Source organism: Pseudophryne corroboree, chromosome 4 (assembly GCF_028390025.1).
Source record: "Pseudophryne corroboree isolate aPseCor3 chromosome 4, aPseCor3.hap2, whole genome shotgun sequence".
Classification (NCBI taxonomy): Eukaryota; Metazoa; Chordata; class Amphibia; order Anura; family Myobatrachidae; genus Pseudophryne; species Pseudophryne corroboree.
Genome location: NC_086447.1, coordinates 74,640,218 through 74,658,124, shown reverse-complemented (window position 1 = coordinate 74,658,124; position 17,907 = coordinate 74,640,218). Strand labels below are relative to the sequence as shown.

Sequence of the window (17,907 nt, the reverse complement as noted above, 5' to 3'; positions counted from 1 at the left end):
CAAATACTTGATTTAATTAATTTATTTTCTACTCAGATTTTTTAAGCTTTACTTTCTCTACAGGATTTAACTAATTAATGAGAAAGCAACATAACGCAATTGGTCAATAGGTAATGCAAAGTGCGACATTGTTGAAAATACACAAACTTTGAATAATAATAATAATATTAGTAATAATAATAATAATAATACATATAATAATAATGCACTTATTTACAGTATATGCAGAAAAGCTATCAGTATCATCGCTGGATTCTCTAAGAGTTGCTTAGTATTACATTCAATGGGGGACAAAAATCCCACTATTCTCATTTGCTTTGTGAATCTTTCACTACCATACACATTTATGTTGTAGAACCCACACAAGCAGACTTATCAAACCTTCTGAAAAAGTCACTGTTGCCCATAGTAACTTAGCAACCAATTAGCTTTTAGCAATTGTATATCTAGTACATTCTATAAAATCTGCTTAGTTGCTATGGCAACACCTGCTGTAGTCCACTTTATTAGGTCTGATAAGTCTCCCCTTTTTGATATTATCAAACCACCCTCCATAATATCTCTTTACAATATGATGTTTTTATGAAGACAGGGAATATAACAGATTAAGGACAACTCAGGAGGGAAATAAGGGTTATCACAAATTAATGCAAGAGGGAAAAGATATGAGACACATTACAGTGCCATACACAGTAATTATATACCGGTCATGAGAAATAATGAATCGGGGGAACAAAGTGCCAAAGGGAGACCTGTGATTGGTTGGAACTTCAGGCAGAAAGTTCCAGGTCTATTTACCACTATGTTTATGGGCAAACTGCATCATTAAGTGGCTATTTTGTGAGGCCAAATAGGGCAGTTTTATGCTTGGGTGGTTAGCTCTGATGTCCACTGCCATCTGAAGCCTGCCCTTGATTGGACCTACTTTGAATATAACATTCAAACACGTCCTTTTTTATGAGCAATATTTATTGAAATTATTAATAATCACGTGCCTCAGTTTTTGTTGGATTCTTATCTAATTTATTGTTAACAATAAACATTTAATTTTGAATGAGAACTTTTTCCCCCTGCTAACTAGAGGTACAGCAATGGGCACTGAAACTGACACTACATATGCTAGTTTGACAAGGTGTTAGGGATACAGTAGCTTCAGTTACAAGATTCGACCACACAATTTGCCTGACAATATCGGATTTCTTAGAATGTGATATACTGTAGATATATATATAAAGTATATCTTACCAGATCAAACAAATAAATCTAGGAACTAAACAGTAAGTGTGTTCAAAGTACATACATTTTTAGTTTAGTTAGAAGTTATCTTTTAGATAAATCTCATTTGCTTAAATCTAATAGAAATGGGTTTAAGCAACATATATGGAGACTGTTATTTCTGTTCAAAGTGTGAAGAATATAAATTCAAAAACAGCAGTTCTAAAACTTTTTTCTATTATACCACATAACCCATACAGTACTAGAAGCCTTCTAAATTGTATTAACTACTTTGTTCTGTAATACCCCTTTCAGACTGCCTGAGGCAGGTCGCACCCGGGAGCCTGACACGGTAGCTCCCAGGGTGCGACCCACCTCAGGCACCCCGCCACTGCTATCTGCAACTTGGCATATTGCCGGGTTGGTGATGTCAGTGGTGATGCGGCGGGGGCGGCACTTGGCGATCACATGATCTCCAAGCACCGCCCATTTGCACATAGTGAATGTGAAACTGGTCGCATGGACCCGGCTCCCATTCACACCGCACAGCGAGCCTGGTTGAACACGAGTTCAACCCTGCTCTCTACCAGGGTTGAAATATTGGATTGCTCTATCTGGTATTTTTCCCATGGCACCTTTCAGACCGCACATGAACATAGGTTATGCGCGTTCATGTGCCAATATCCCGTGTTCATAACTGTCGGTCTGAAAGGAGTATTAATCATATATATATATATAAACATTTTTAAAACAATGATTTCATTTAATTTTGTTTTTGATAAACAAGTAAACAATATGAAGGTTACTCACAGTGCCATAACAATAATTAATCATATCTAAAAACAATAGGAACATAATACTCAACAAATGAATAAATAATAATAATAATAATAATAATAAACAAACAATAAAAACCCACACAGGATGGAAATACTACTAGAAGGCCACTAGAAAGATCAGTCAATGTGAATGAACATATAGTGGTCTGAAGCTAGGGTTGTCAAATACCAAAAAAAGGGGGAGGAGATGAGAATAAGGAATGGCAAAATACCCAATACAAAATAGAAATAAAGTGAAAACACCAGATTGACAAATCTATAAAGGGGAAAATAAAATGGTAAAGAAAAGAGAGAAGAAAGGGAGGTTAGCATAGACCAGGTGTTAGGATCCGTTCTGTCTGGACCTGTCAAAAAATGAGGAGAAACAACATCACACAACCATGGGAAATTGTTGTTCTCACTCTGTGGTATGGGTTGGAAACTGGGTTGCTATCGGTGACTGACTGGAACCAGACTTGGATACTGGACCAGCTTGGAACCACCTGGATAGTGTTCCAGACTGGAACTGGATTTGGACCGGACTGGAACTAAACTGCAGGTACTGGACCAAACTGGAAATAGACTGAACTGGGACTAAACTGTAAATACTGGAGTGTTCTAGAATCGGAAATGGAGCTGGAGTGGATCAAGGTGTAACTCTGGATGGACTGGAACTGGTAAGCTTTAGGACACGCAGGTATAGGTAACTGGATCTGCTCTTGAACCTATTGTCAGCTGGCTGAGACCTGTAGCAAAGGACAGCAGGTATCACACTATATGTTGTTGACAGCTGGCAGGAACCAGATATAGTAGCTGAATATAGCTGAGCTTGGAGCAATATAACAGTATCTGGACACTGGAGGATACTTCTGCGATGTGATACAGGCAAAGAGCTGGAAATTTACATACTGAATAATATGCTCTGGAATCAACAGGCAGAATGTTTAGGTGAAAATCACAGGTGGTGATTAGCCTGGAAGGTAACACAGTAACATAGACACAAACTGTAGTTTACTGCAGACTGGTAACTTGAATGTGCTAGAGCACAGGTTCTCAAACTCGGTCCTCAGGACTCCACACGGTTCATGTTTTGCAGGTCACCTGTAGATTTTCAAAATGTGACAGTTGGTGATACACAGTGCAGCTGCTGGGTGACATGGAAAACGTGAACCGTGTGGGGTCCTGAGGACCGAGTTTGAGAACCACTGTGCTAGAGGATTCAGCAGTTCATGAATTCAGTGCAGAGCTGTGAGACTTTACACAGGAAAATTGTAGTTTGATTAGCAGGAACTCAGCTACAGTAAATGGAACTTAGTAGTCAGAGAAAGAGAATCTTCCCAGGCAAGGATTCCAGCAATGCAGGAACAATGGAACTGAAGTTTTCTATGGACAGGAGCCGGAATAAGCAGAATAGTTAATGGCAAGCTGGAGCTCACAAGACAGGTAGTGACTTGCTAGGAGTTCGATTGGCTTATGCACTGGCACAGACAAAAAGGCAAACAAGGTATACATAGGGATTGCAAGTCTTTGATTGGTTGCTAATGTCAGGTCAGGCAAGGAGAATTCTGACTGGAGGGAATGCAATCAGCTGACATGCTCCAAAAGCAACAGTTCACAAGACAAACAAGAAATCTGACCTGCAGGCCAGGTGACAAGGTAAGTCCGATAACAAATACAAGAACTTAAATTGTTGCAGACAGGATTATAACACCAGAAAGAGGTGAAGAATGAAATTAATACCACGGGGATCAGATTTTTGCGGAAGGTAGCTACACTGCCATTTTATAAGCTCAAAGTGTATTCCATAGAGGCTATAAAATGAACCCAGACAGAGAGGGCTGTTAATGAGGGAGCTACTGGAGACTTCCATTTTTTTTGCAGCTTTACAAATATGAACTATAAGCTTGTCTTGATGTTTGTTTGCAGACCGAACTGGGGCACTCAAGAGTGCTACAGTAACATCAGGAGGCAGAGACAGACCTGTGACCTTTGATATCAGCTTCCAAACTTTGGGCATGATTATGACCTGATAACTGCTGTGCGTTTTTGCAGCAGTTTGCGATCAGATAGCTGCCGCCCATAAAGAGTGAAAACCTGCCACGTGCAAGTGTGCGAATGCATGTGTACGCCGTGCAAAAATTCCTCCAGACAGTGGACAGCTGCAAATGCGTTCACTACTCACTCACCAAAATTTTTTCTTTTTTTTCCAGTCTGTGCAGTTTATGCGCAGCCCAGGACTTTCTCATACAGTGCGATACAAACAGGCTGTTCGGGTCCGGAGCTGAGGTCACACACCCTCCCTGAAAACGCTTGGGAACGCCTGCGTTTTTCCTGACACTACCAGAAAATGGCCAGTTACCACCCACAAACATCCGCTTCATGTCAATCACCTTGCGAACGCCCTGCGATCGAAATTTTCGCACCATCCTGTCGCTGTTTGGCGATAATCGGCCGCTGTGCTATTTCGCATAACAGCGATCAGGTCTGACTCTGTCCCATTGCCAAATAATAACTAATAATTGGGCAAGACCACCATATATGGTAAAATGTACCCTCGTCACCACATTGTCTCCAGCAGGAGCTAGGCATTGATGGAAATAGAGTATAAAGCTTAGACAGCACCAAAAAACATTTTGTGAATACCTAATAACATGTTTCCAGTATGGCCATACTAATGGAAGCATTTCTAGACCTAATGGTGGACCACCCTTCGTCATCAATAGGGGCTGATAAGTCAGCCTCCCAAGCTAACTCATGAGGTTCCCGGACAGGAGGAGTCACGGACAGAATGGAATGATACAGTACTGAGATATTGCCTTTATAATCTATTGAGTATACAGTATGCAAGGGCGTTCTCAATGGGAAAGCAGCCATAAGGTACGAGATGGAGACTTGGAGTTAACAAAACGAACAATCCGCAGGTATTGGTAATAGTAACACGAGGATGGGAGGGGGCAGCGAGTTTAAAGGTCCACAGACAATAAAATCAGCTTCTTTGGAATATATCGCTATATTACATAGTTATTTAGGAACCATTGGGACTCATGATATTGCATAGAGAATCTTATTGGATTTTCCATTTAAATATACTTGGTCTAAGTAGAGATACTGGCACTATTTATTTTCTCTGTTGCAATTATTTTTATTTTCAGAATTTATCTTGTGTGATATTTAATTTATATGTTTAACCATTTTCCTGTGTGATAGATCATTGTGTTGTTTTTTTACATACTTTGAGTTTTTATAATCACGGAGCTTCAAATCACACACAGCGTCTGCCCTCATCCATTTGTACTAATGGTTATACAGGTTGAGTATCCCATATCCAAATATCCGAAATACGGAATATTCCGAAATACGGACTTTTTGGAGTGAGAGTGAGATAGTGAAATACTTGTTTTTTGATGACTCAATGTACACAAACCTTGTTTAATACACAAAGTTATTAAAAATATTGTATTAAATGACCTTCAGGCTGTGTGTATAAGGTGTATATGAAACATAAATGAATTGTGTGAATGTAGACACACTTTGTTTAATGCACAAAGTTATAAAAAATATTAGCTAAAATGACCTTCAGGCTGTGTGTATAAGGTGTATATGTAACATAAATGCATTCTGTGCTTAGACTTGGGTCCCATCACCATGATATCTCATTATGGTATGCAATTATTCCAAAATACGGAAAAATCCGATATCCAAAATACCTCTGGTCCCAAGCATTTTGGATAAGGGATACTCAACCTGTACTAAGTATTCTGGCCTAAAGAGTTAACATTAGAAAGTGATTACTATGGATGATACAGATGGGTCCAAACTTAGCTAATATATTAATTTGGTGCTGCATCTGCCTGACTGTTACTGAAAATGTGGATCCTCTTTGTATTCCTTGTCTTTAAACTCCTATGTTCCATGCTAACGGTCTGGCACCAACTGAGTGCAACTTGCTTTACCCTATGAGTAAAAGCATATTAATTAATTAATTGGTGTCACATTGAGTCACTTTGATTATGATGTTACTGGATCACTCTATATTAACCTTTAGGAGTTGCCTAAATATGGCAGACTATGTGGTAAATTTACTAAGGTGAGAGTTTTTTTTAGAACTGGTGATGTTGCTCATAGCAACCAATTAGATTCTACTTAACATTAATCTAGCTGATTCTAGAAGATAATAGATTGAATCTGAATCACCAGTTCTAAAAAAAAACATCCACCTTAGTAAATTTACCCCAATGTTTCTCTGATAAAAGGAGAGGTTTAGGGTCCTATAAATCCCCTTAATGTTCCAGTGTATGCCACTATTTATTACTGACCAAGGACCAGTCTAGTAATGTTTATTGGTAATCTGGTTTCCAATACTCAAGCCCAATTTCTGTTAAGGATTAGTATTACCTATTGAAAAAGGTATGAATGCTTCATTCTTCTTGAAATGTCCTTCTGAGGTGAGAAAATGTTCTGGATAAAACTCATCTGGTTTCTCAAAGTAGGCGCCATCTTTCAGAGCAGAGGTTAGAAATGGTATAACAGTGATCCCCTGCGAAGGAATCATTACATACTGTCCATTACACAACAGAAATACAGAGTTTAAAACAGAAAAAAATTCTAATAGTCCTACAGAGCTTATACCTGGGCAGAAGCAATTGTTTAACCAAAAGGTTGAAAGATGAGGTCTCTCCACAAATGTGCATTGCCAAATTGGACAGCTCATGTGTTTGACCGGACTCTTATACTGGACAACCATGTTTTGCTAACAGGCCAACAAGTGTCTAGCCATACATCTGCTCTTAGTCATTGTGCAATTGTATTCAGGAACATCTGCTAATAGTAGCTACAATTAGTTTATGCATTGCTTCCTTGCTATGGTCTTTTTTAATAGCCTTGGGGGAGTTATCAAGCCTTGGAGAGAGACAAAGTGGAGAAGTCACCCAAAGCAACCAATCAGCTACTGTCAATTATCTAGAACAGTGTTTGAAATTAAAGTTATTAGCGGATTGGTTGGGCAGCTTTTTCACTTTATCGCTCTCTAAGGTTTTATACATTTACTCTTACTGTATGTGGGAGTTGTATCAAAACTTCTAAAGAAACAGGTAGAGAAGTTGCTCTCTGTGCAGCAAGGGGAAGAATTTATATTGATCTTTATTGTATTTTTCTCAAGTGATATTTGCTTCATTAAAAACCTCAATTTACCAATCTTATTGTACACATCTATTACTGATCCCATCACTGAGCCCAGCTGCGTCCCTATGATATGCTCAGACACATTGGACACTCACCTTTGGAATGAAATATCCTCTGAATGTGACATCTTGGGAAGTTGCATGTGGGACATTACCAGGGACGATATCACCAAACCGCTGTATTTCATGAATGACGGCGTCGGTGTACGGCATCTGCTTCCTATGCTCCATTTGAGGTTGAGCAGATCCAATCACACTATCAATTTCTTTTTGCACTTTTTCTGTTGAGAAGGAGGTATTTTAATTATCATTCATGTCCAATATTTATAGTCGCCAACCATAATGAAGGAAGTAGGGTGGAACATTAGTCATATACATTTTGTTTTATAACATCCGTCCAGCCTGGCTACAGTACTGTATGTTCCATTTTGAACTACCCATTATCTCCCTACCTTCAACCAGTGTTATATATACTGTACATATATCATTTTCTCCACTAGCCCTACCTTCATCTAATGTATTGCATGTATCTACAGTATTGAGCGCTTTCACAAAATCAGCATGTAACACATCAATTCTACCACCAGGGGCATTTTATGAATGGAGAGGGCCCATGTGCAATCTTTGAGTGCCCGTCTCATGCCAGCTTCATATGCAGTGTAGACTTTGTCACTGTGGCAGAGACGACTTCTCCATCTTCCTCTTCTTCTTCATCATAAAATAATAACATTTGCTTTATAGTCATCCAAGATTGGAAGATAAGAGACAGAAAAAGATGTAATGGGTTCTGCTCACAAAAGATGGAGAAAGAGGAGTTTGATACATGAGGCAGTGGTATATCTCTATTGGGTGCATGGTGTGCAGTGCACCCATGTTTTTCAATACTTACCTCTCCGGAGTCCTGCATCAGCAGCACTCCGCAAATCACTGATCGATTTGCCTCTGCAACATTTTACTGGAGACCTGCATATGCGCAGTATACTCTAGCACAGCGCCAGAGTCTACTCCCTTGCACCGCCAGCTGGAGATGAAGGGTCCCATCTGGAGACTGCACACTGGCTCTCAGTCTCTCTTAATATGCCCCTGACATGAGTATAAGTGCTACATATTGCATAATGTTCCAGCCAGATTGCAGAGTTGCTCAGTGGACTGTATGATCCAGTCATACAGGAATGTTGGCCTGTGGTCAGCAGAATGCGTGAGTGTAGAAGAGAGCAAACATAAAGTTATGTAGAAGACTGTGTAGAGGGGAGGTAAGTAGTAGAATAGTTTAAAGAGGTTACATGGGTGGTTTTGGAATGTGACAAGCTGCCTGTGGAGGTCAGATTTTATACAGTAGACAAAAGTCTTGTGCGACAGATTGCATTTCCCAGAGTGCGTGTAGCCTGAAGAAAGACCTACAACCAACAATGGGAGCAGGTACCTCTAACAACCCTAATACAGACCCTTGTCTAATTACCCCCACCCCTAATGCTGAACCTTATCTAATGACCACCCCCAGGCCAAATGCAGACCCCTGTCTAATGACCTACCCCAGCCCATATGCATATCCCTGTCTATTTACCTCCCTCATCACCAATGCAGAGTTTTACCTAATAACAAAGGCATATCTAAGGCAGGGTGAGTGGGGCATGTGCCCTGAGCGCCTTGGCAGGCCCAGCAGAGGAGGGCGCCGCCACCGGCCAGGGCATCATGCCCACCCACCCCCGCTATTGTTCTGCCCCCCGTCCCGCTGCAGTGCGAGGGGAGGAGAGCCCAGTGTCTCTCCTGCCCCTCAATGTGCTCACTGCTCTGTCTGGTCTCCGGCGGGATTAGCCAATCAGAGCTTGCGGACCGGCTCCTGATTGGCTGCCGGTCCGTGAGCTCTGATTGGCTAATGAACCAGCACCACATTTAAGAAAGCCGCCGCCGGAGACCTGGAGCATTGAGGGGCAGGAGAGGCACTGCGCTCTCCTCCCCTCACATAGCAGAGGCCAGCGGCAGCGGTGACAGGGGAATGTATCCTCCGGACTTAAGTAAGCAGCAGCCAGCGGGAGGGGGGGGGGGGGTGTTCTTGTATCTGGCACTGTGTGGCACTGTGTATCTGGCACTGTGTATCTGTCACTGTGGATCTGACACTGTGGGGCAATATGTATCTGTCACTGTGGATCTGACACTGTGGGGCAATATGTATCTGGCACCATCTGGCACTGTGTATCTGACACTGTGGGGCACTGTGGGGCAATATGTATCTGTCACTGTGGATCTGACACTGTGGGGCAATATGTATCTGGCACTGTGGGGCAATGTGTATCTAGCACTGTGGGGCACTGTGTATCTGGCACTGTGGGGCAATTGTGTATCTTTCACTGTGAATCTGACACTGGGGCAATATGTATCCGGCACTGTATCTGTCACTGTGGATCTGACACTGTGGGGCAATATGTATCTGGCACCATCTGGCACTGTGTATCTGACACTGTGGGGCAATATGTATCTGTCACTGTGGATCTGACACTGTGGGGCAATATGTATCCGGCACTGTATCTGTCACTGTGGATCTGACACTGGGGCAATATGTATCTGGCACTGTGGGGCAATATGTATCTGTCACTGTGGATCTGACACTGTGGGGCAATATGTATCTGGCACTGTGGGGCAATGTGTATCTAGCACTGTGGGGCACTGTGTATCTGGCACTGTGGGGCAATTGTGTATCTTTCACTGTGAATCTGACACTGGGGCAATATGTATCCGGCACTGTATCTGTCACTGTGAATCTGACACTGGGGCAATATGTATCCGGCACCATCTGGCACTGTGTATCTGACACTGTGGGGCAATATGTATCTGTCACTGTGGATCTGACACTGGGGCAATATGTATCCGGCACTGTATCTGTCACTGTGGATCTGACACTGGGGCAATATGTATCCGGCACTGTATCTGTCACTGTGGATCTGACACTGTGGGGCAATAGGTGTCTGGCACTGTGGGGCACTGTATCTGTCACTGTGGATCTGACACTGGGGCAACATGTGTCAATGGTGAGAGAGGAAAGTAAGGCTCTTGTGTGGGCGCACTCTTAGTTAGTTGAAATAAATTTCAATGGATTTTAGTTGATCACGAATAATAATAAAATATAACTTTATTGAATATACATTAAAAAATTCATATGATTACCCATTGGAGAACATAGGATCCAAAGTAAATGTAGTGAAAGATACAATAAGTATTAAATTGAAAAATATAGAAATGTTCTGGTCCTGTCTCACAAAATGTGATAAGAAAGGTTGTGACCACTTCAAAGTTCCACACCCATTTCAGCCCGACCAGTACAGAGAATCTGTATTGATGAGACCAACGTGTGGTCAATTGTCAATTATATCTGTATTAAATCGGTCAGAAAATGATTAATGAGACATGACCCAATTCATGCCGGTCACCAAACAAAATGCACAAGTGTATTATAACTATAGAAGACTCAAATGGTCTTGATTGATGAATTAATCAAAATATGCAATCACAGGATAAAGTTATTGAAGGATAGAAACAAGTGGTGATGCTGCTGTTGGTGTCATATAACGCACATCATATAGATGATTGACCGTTTAGCTTCCAAGATCGGACGAGATCGGGCACTGGCAGTGTGGTTTGATAGTAGAAAAATAAGTGGGTTAGACACCAATGAGAGTGCACCTATATAGTTGGGGTTACAATCATTTATTGTGCTACAAGTGTTTATGACCAATATGATTTACACATATGCATGTGCTGGATTGCAGTAAATATTTTCTATCAGGATACAGTGTATACGATTATTGGTGATTTCTGTTCTCATCTTGTCCTTATTTCTGTGGACTCTCATCTACGATCCAGGGTGCACAATACCACTAGTGTGGGATTTGTTGCATCCAACCTAACGTAGAAAGCAGATCCACACCTTTTGTGACAAACTGTCACACTCTTTTATATAGGTGCACTCTCATTGGTGTCTAACCCACTTATTTTTCTACTATAAAACCACACTGCCAGTGCCCGATCTCGTCCGATCTTGGAAGCTAAACGGTGTTGGGCTGGGTCAGTACCTGAGGAGGAGACTCACAGGGAATACCCAGTGTTGTAGATTATCAATCATATATATGATGTGCGTTATATGACACCAACAGCAGTATCACCACTTGTTTCTATCCTTCAATAACTTTATCCTGTGATTGCATATTTTGATTAATTCATCAATCAAGACCATTTGAGTCTTCTATAGTTATAATACACTTGTGCATTTTGTTTGGTGACCGCCATGAATTGGGTCATGTCTCATTAATCCTTTTCTGACCGACTTAATACAGATATAATTGACAATTGACCACACGTTGGTCTCATCAATACAGATTCTCTGTACTGGTCGGGCTGAAATGGGTGTGGAACTTTGAAGTGGTCACAGCCTTTCTTATCACATTTTGTGAGACAGGACCAGAACATTTCTATATTTTTCAATTTAATACTTATTGTATCTTTCACTACATTTACTTTGGACCCTATGTTCTCCAATGGGTAATCATATGAATTTTTTAATGTATATTCAATAAAGTTATACAGGTTGAGTATCCCTTATCCAAAATGCTTGGGACCAGAGGTATTTTGGATATCGGATTTGTCCGTATTTTGGAATAATTGCATAGCATAATGAGATATCATGGTGATGGGACCTAAGTCTAAGCACAGAATGCATTTGTTTCATATACACCTTATACACACAGCCTGAAGGTCATTTAATACAATATTTTTAATAACTTTGTGTATTAAACAAAGTTTGTGTACATTGAGCCATCAAAAAACAAAGGTTTCAGTATTTCACTCTCACTCAAAAAAGTCCGTATTTCGGAATATTCCATATTTCGGAATATTTGGATATGGGATACTCAACCTGTATTTTATTATTATTCATGATCAACTAAAATCCATTGAAATTTATTTCAACTAACTAAGAGTGCGCCCACACAACAGCCTTCCTTTCCTCTCTCACCATTGACATATGCTCTTTCTGGCTCTGGGCGCACCACCAAACTGGACGGAGATTTGATGATTTATGTAAATGAATCCTAATTGTCCAAATTCTGGTTCATTAGATTAGACTTTGACGTGGTTATCAAGACCAGTGCCGGGTCGCCCCCTTTTATCCTTAACTGGGGCAATATGTATCTGGCATTGTGGGGCACTGTATCTGTCACTGTGAATCTGACACTGTGGGGCATTATGTATCTGGCGCTGTGAGGCACTGTGTATCTGGCACTGTGGGGCAATTGTGTATCTGGCACTGTGAAAAAAGGGGACTCTGCATGCGTACTGTGCAAAATTGAATAAAGGGGTGCTGAGAGGCGACACAGGGGGTAAGTGATAGTCATGTTGGCACGCCCCATTTTTAGTGACCACACCCCTTCTGGTGTGTGGCCACGCCCATTTTTTAAGGTGGGGGGGGGCGCCACTCTTCATCTTGTCCTGGGCTCCGAAAAGCCTAGTTACGCCTCTGCTTAATAACCCCAACCCTTAATGCAAAACCATATCTAATGACCACCCCCAGCCCAAGCGCAGAGCCCTATCTAATTTACTGCCCTCAACACTAATGCAGACCCTTGTCTAATTACCCCTTACCCCTAACGTATATCAATCTAATGATCCCACCTTGAATGCATTGGGGTTAGGGTAATTAGACATGAGTCTACACATTCTTAATGTACCTAGTAATGACCCTCCAGCTCTGCAGATCTCCCAGCTCACCACTCAGACACCAGTAACTGTCTATACCAGGCACCAGTGACCCGCTATACAGATAGTCTCATAACGCCCTAGCTGGCTCATATACTGACCTGCAGTCAGTCTGCTGAGCCGGAGGAGAGTGTCTGCAGCTCGGGAGGACAGCAAGCAGCAGGCGAAGTCCTGCAATGGCTATATATGCATGGCTCCTTGAGGAGAGGTGAGCGATGTAACAGGGACAACCTTGCTGCAAGGTGGCAGAGTCAGGGCAGATTTGCGGGAGCACAGAGAAGAAGCCAGGTGCACCACTAGCGTAACATACATCACAGTAGGCACCCGACATTAGGAATTGTGGTGGAGTGAGAGCATGACAGGTTCCACCACCAGGGCATCCCACCCTGTGAGACGGCAACAGCTGCGCCACCCTCCTTACAGCACTGCCTGTGCCTGCCTCCCAGCCACCAGCAATGTGTGAGTAGTGCATGGCCACAGGTTGCCTGGTTCCGGTATGCATGGTCGACCATGTTATGGTCGACAGTCATTAGGTCGACCACTATTGGTCGACATTGACATGGTCGACATGGACACATGGTCAACACGTGAAAATGGTCGACACATGAAAGGTCGACACATGAAAAGGTCGACATGCGTTTTTTAACTTTTTTTGGTGTCGTTTTTTGCGTAAAGTGACTGGGAACCCCAATTAGTGCACTGCTTCCCCTCGCATGGCTCGCTTCGCTCGCCATGCTTCGGGCATGGTGCCTTCGCTCCGCTACCGCTTCGCTCGGCACAGATTACCGTTCCAATCGTAGTCCATGTGGATCGTAAAGTATGGAAAAGTTCCCCAAAAGAAAAAAAAGTAAAAAAACTCATGTCGACCTTTTCATGTGTCGACCTTTCATGTGTCGACCATTTTCACGTGTCGACCATGTGTCCATGTCGACCAATAGTGGTCGACCTAATGACTGTCGACCATAACATGGTCGACCATGTGAACGGATACCGTGTTGCCTGCAGCTCCAGAGTGTCAAAATTGTATTGGCCTGGGAGGCAGATGGCACCCTGTCCCACGGCCCAGCTCACCACAGACCATGCTGCACTGCAGGCGGGGGGAGATGTAACATGTGCAGGGAGATTTACATGTGGGAGGGGCATGGCCAAGCTCTAAATCAGAGGTTCTCAAACTCGGCCCTCAGGACCCCACACAGTGCATGTTTTGCAGGTCTCCTCACAGAATCGCAAGTTAAATAATTAGCTCCACCTGTGGACCTTTTAAAATGTGTCAGTGAGTAATTAATACACCTGTGCACCTGCTGGGTTACCTGCAAAACATGCACTGTGTGTGCCCCCGAGGACCGAGTTTGAGAACCTCTGCTCTAAATTGTCCAAGCTCTAAATTGCAGTATATAAAGCAGTCCAGTATTTTTTGGCTACATGCAAAAGCAGCCAGTATTTATCCTGCATGAAAAAAATATGTATGCATGCATTCCAACATGAGTTGTTCCAGATATACAGTTTTTTTGGCTTTGCTCCCAACTCCATGTCAGGCCCACAATCTTTGAGCAATGCTTTAGCTACATCGTTCTATGGAATGGCAAATTAGAACTGGGGGCCCAATTCAGAGTTGTACATTAATGCATTCACAACTGTGATCCCGTATGCAGCAGATATGGGATAATATGCTGATGCTGCAGCCACCTAGAAATGGATTAAAATACAGACTGGCTACCTAGCGATTATCAGCATTTGCATACACACAGCACTGCCAGCAGATCCTCCAATAATAGACCATCTGACTAGCCCTATGGTGACGAAGAATGGATGCAGAAACTAAGACGCTGGAGCCATGTTTTCTGCGTAAGATATAGGCTAGAGGCACACCCCAAAATGGTCGCAACGCACCTGCATTTTTGCTGTCACTCCCCGTAACCACCCCCAAATGGTCCCTGACTGTCGATCACTTTGCAAAGAAATCCTCACTACGAGCGCCAAAGTTACCTCAGAGCATGCACAGTGCAACTGCTAGCCGTGTGCAGTAGGAAGATACCTGCTTAACTGCATTATCATCAGCATTGCACACAGTACATCTCTCAATCAGGCCCAAAGTTTGTTCATTTGCAGTTGAACTTATCATCTAGAAATAATAGACATTCTGTCCGGAAGTGGTGCTTGAAATTGAATTCCAAGTGGTAAAAAAATTAGTTGGGGTAATTGTGTACGGAACACTCAATGATCATCATATCCTTATGTGTCAGTGTATGGGGTGCATTATTCTATGTACTGTATGACTCACTTTGGATCTCTGGGTATTTCATCATGAGCAGGAGGCCCCATCTCAGAGTGGTTGTGGTGGTCTCCATCCCAGCAGCAAATAGATTCCCCACCAGTGCAATCAGGTTGTCGTTGTGGTAATACAAGGTGGATTCTGGCTTCCCCTGTGTAATATAAACAGGAAATCACTACAAAGAATGTTGTTTACTAATTAGAGATGAGCGGGTTCGGTTCGTTGAGATCCGAATCCCCCGAACTTCACCTATTTTACACGGGTCCGAGGCAGCCTCGGATCTTCCCGCCTTGCACGGTTAACCCGAACGAGGAAGAACGTCATCATCCCGCTGTCGGATTCTCGTGAGATTCGTATTCTATACAATGGCGCGTCGCCGCCATTTTCACTCGTGCATTGGGGATTGAACGGAGAGGACGTGGCTACGTTCTCTCCCTGAAAAGCTCCGTATCTGTGCTCAGTGTGCTGCAAATACCTGTGCTCAGTGTGATGCAAATATCTGTGCTCAGTGTGCTGCAAATATCTACGTTCTCTGCCTGAAAACGCTCCATATCTTTGCTCAGTCTGCTGCAAATATCTACGTTCTCTGCCTGAAAAGCTCCATATCTGTGCTCAGTGTGCTGCAAATATCTGTGCTCAGTGTGCTGCATTGTGGGGACCACCAGTATATAATTATAGTAGTACAGTACAGTAGGCCATTGCTGTATGTTGCAGCTCTGTGTCAGACTCAGTTCTAAACAGTATCCTGATCATCAGTGCTCAATATCTGCTGCATTGTTGTGTGACCAGTATATACTATATATATTATATAGAGTAGTACAGTGCAGCATTTTGGTGACCACCAGTATAGAAGTACAGTACAGTAGTCCATTGCTGTATCTTGTAGCTACGTGTCACTTCAAGTATCCATATCTGTGCTGCATTGTTTGTGAGCAGTATAGTAGTACAGTGCAGCATTTTAGGGAGCCCCAGTATATATATATATATATATATATATATATAGTAGTACAGTACAGTAGGTCATTGCTGTATCTTGCAGCTCTGTGTCACTGCAAGTATCCATATATGTGCTGCATTGTTGTGAGCAGTATATATAGTAGTACAGTGCAGCATTTTGGTGACCAACAGTATATAATTGTACAGTACAGTAGTCCATTGTTGTATCTTGCAGCTCCGTGTCACTGCAAGTATCCATATCTGTGCTGCATTGTTGTGAGCAGTATATATAGTTGTACAGTGCAGCATTTTGGTGACCAACAGTATATAGTTGTACAGTACAGTAGGCCATTGCTGTATCTTGCAGCTCTGTGTCACTGCAAGTATCCATATCTGTGCTGCATTGTTGTGAGCAGTATATATAGTAGTACAGTGCAGCATTTTGGAGACCAACAGTATATAGTTGTACAGTACAGTAGGACATTGCTGTTTCATGCAGCTCCGTGTCCCTGCAAGTATCCATATCTGTGCTGCATTGTTGTGAGCAGTATATATAGTAGTACAGTGCAGCATTTTGGTGACCAACAGTATAAAGTTGTAAAGTACAGTAGGTCATTGCTGTATCTTGCAGCTCCGTGTCACTGCAAGTATCCATATCTGTGCTGCATTGTTGTCAGCAGTATATATAGTAGTACGGTGCAGCATTTTGGTGACCAACAGTATATAGTTGTGCAGTACAGTAGGCCATTGCTGTATCTTGCAGCTCCGTGTCACTTCAAGTATCCATATCTGTGCTGCATTGTTGTGAGTAGTATATAGTAGTACAGTACAGTAGGCCATTGCTATTGATATAATAATTAATATTACTGGCATATAATTCCACACATTAAAAAATGGAGAACAAAAATGTGGAGGGTAAAATAGGGAAAAATCAAGATCCACTTCCACCTAGTGCTGAAGCTGCTGCCACTAGTCATGGCAGAGATGATGAATGCCATTAACGTCGCCTGCCAAGGCCGATGCCCTATGTCATAGTAGAGAGCGTGTAAAATCCAAAAAACAAAAATTCAGTAAAATGACCCAAAAATCAAAATTAAAAGCGTCTGAGGAGAAGTGTAAACTTGCCAATATGCCATTTACGACACGGAGTGGCAAGGAACGGCTGAGGCCCTGGCCTATGTTCATGGCTAGAGGTTCAGCTTCACATGAGGAATTGAGGATGGAAGCACTCACCCTCCCGCAAGAAAAATGAAAAGAGTTATGCTGGCAAAAGCACAGCAATGAACTGTGCGTTCTTCTAAATCACAAATCCCCAAGGAGAGTCCAATTGTGTCGGTTGCGATGCCTGACCTTCCCAACACTGGACGGGAAGAGGTGGCTCCTTCCACCATTTGCACGCACAGTGCAAGTGCTGGAAGGAGCACCTACAGTCCAGTTCCTGATATTCAAATTGAAGATGTCACTGTTGAAGTACACCAGGATGAGGATATGGGTGTTGCTGGCGCTGAGGAGGAAATTGACAAGGAGGATTCTGATGGTGAGGTGGTTTGTTTAAGTCAGGCACCCGGGGAGACACCTGTTGTCCGTGGGATGAATATGGCCATTGACATGCCTGGTCAAAATACAAAAAAAAATCACCTCTTCAATGTGGAATTATTTTAACAGAAATGCGGACAAAAGGTGTCAAGCTGTGTGTTGCCTTCGTCAAGCTGTAATAAATAGGGGTTGGACGTTAACCACC

General features: G+C 42.5%; 2 protein-coding genes and 1 pseudogene across 2 annotated transcripts in view; 1 reads left to right on the top strand and 2 right to left on the bottom strand.

Moving 5' to 3' along the window:
- LOC134908906 (cytochrome P450 2C5-like) overlaps nt 1-17,907 on the bottom strand; it is a 216,387-nt gene that overhangs the window by 150,085 nt on the left and 48,395 nt on the right. The window lies entirely within an intron of this gene.
- The window catches only part of LOC134908909 (cytochrome P450 2K1-like), a 32,432-nt gene that overhangs the window by 1,509 nt on the left and 13,016 nt on the right, over nt 1-17,907 (bottom strand). The window contains exons 2-4 of the mRNA XM_063915144.1: nt 15,240-15,381; nt 7,310-7,494; nt 6,429-6,570 (exon numbers count right to left, since the gene is read on the bottom strand). Of these exons, the coding sequence (XP_063771214.1) occupies nt 6,429-6,570; nt 7,310-7,494; nt 15,240-15,381 (469 nt within the window). The remainder of the gene's footprint in view (nt 1-6,428; nt 6,571-7,309; nt 7,495-15,239; nt 15,382-17,907) is intronic.
- Nucleotides 11,203-11,321, top strand: LOC134912709 (5S ribosomal RNA; annotated as a pseudogene).